At 30.5% G+C, this 1,113-nt stretch overlaps 1 protein-coding gene across 1 annotated transcript in view; it reads right to left on the bottom strand.

Moving 5' to 3' along the window:
* Positions 1-42: 42 nt before the first annotated feature.
* Positions 43-1,113, bottom strand: part of LOC106476555 (ubiquitin carboxyl-terminal hydrolase isozyme L5-like) — a 4,495-nt gene continuing 3,424 nt past the window's right edge. The window contains exons 3-4 of the mRNA XM_013937204.2: positions 535-640; positions 43-144 (exon numbers count right to left, since the gene is read on the bottom strand). Coding sequence (XP_013792658.2) covers positions 55-144; positions 535-640 — 196 coding nt within the window. The 3' untranslated portion in view covers positions 43-54. The remainder of the gene's footprint in view (positions 145-534; positions 641-1,113) is intronic.

Raw genomic sequence — 1,113 nt, 5'->3', positions numbered from 1 at the left:
AGTTAACCAGAAAACTTAAATAACCTGGGTAGCACAAGCATTGTTGATCACCTGTTAAAAACAAAGTACACAGAATGAAACTTTGGTGATTGCAGTTAACAGAACAATTAAAATAGCCTGGGTAGCACAAGCATTGTTGATCACCTGTTAAAAACAAAGTACACAGAATGAAACTATGGTGATTGCAGTTAACCAGAAAACTTAAATACCTGGGTAGCACAAGCATTGTTGATCACCCGTTAAAAAATGCGTAAAACACGTAGAATTTTTATTAAATCAAACACTCAACAAATTAGTATTGATACAAAGAACAAAACAACATGACCTAATTGTAGGTCTACAGCATATTGGTAAAAGTAAAACCAAAATAAACTATAATACCTAGAATGTCACAGTTTTCTTTAAATAATTAAAATAAAAAAGAAATGTCCTTCTTCAACATGTAACCATTTTAACATTTAGGTAAACTAGCAAATATCTGGCAGTTATCACAAACTTGGACAAAATGAAACCTAAAATTATTAACAAACCTACCTGTTTAGCAAAGAATATTTTGTCTAGACGATTATCTTGAACGACAGATCCTGATGGTTCATCCCCAGGAAACCACTTGAAAAGAAATATCAGCCCATGAACTGGCCTGAAATACCAATAAATCATCAGATGAGACATTAGTATTAACCACACAGATAAAGCAGTGTATAATATGCCCAGAGTAACACCTTACCATAGTTAATGTATTTCTGTCTAATTATAAATATTACACGTATTAAAAGCAGTGTATAATATGCCCAGAGTAACACCTTACCATAGTTAATGTATTTCTGTCTAATTATAAATATTACACGTATTAAAAGCAGTGTATAATATGCCCAGAGTAACACCTTACCATAGTTAATGTATTTCTGTCTAATTATAAATATTACACGTATTAAAAGCAGTGTATAATATGCCCAGAGTAACACCTTACCATAGTTAATGTATTTTTATCTAATTATAAATATTACACGTATTAAAAGCAGTGTATAATATGCCCAGAGTAACACCTTACCATAGTTAATGTATTTTTATCTAATTATAAATATTACACGTATTAAAAGCAGTGTATAATAT

This window comes from Limulus polyphemus, unplaced genomic scaffold (assembly GCF_000517525.1).
Source record: "Limulus polyphemus unplaced genomic scaffold, Limulus_polyphemus-2.1.2 Scaffold10879, whole genome shotgun sequence".
Lineage (NCBI taxonomy): Eukaryota > Metazoa > Arthropoda > Merostomata > Xiphosura > Limulidae > Limulus > Limulus polyphemus.
Note: the sequence above shows the minus strand (reverse complement) of the source record. Positions and strands in the feature narration are given on the sequence as shown.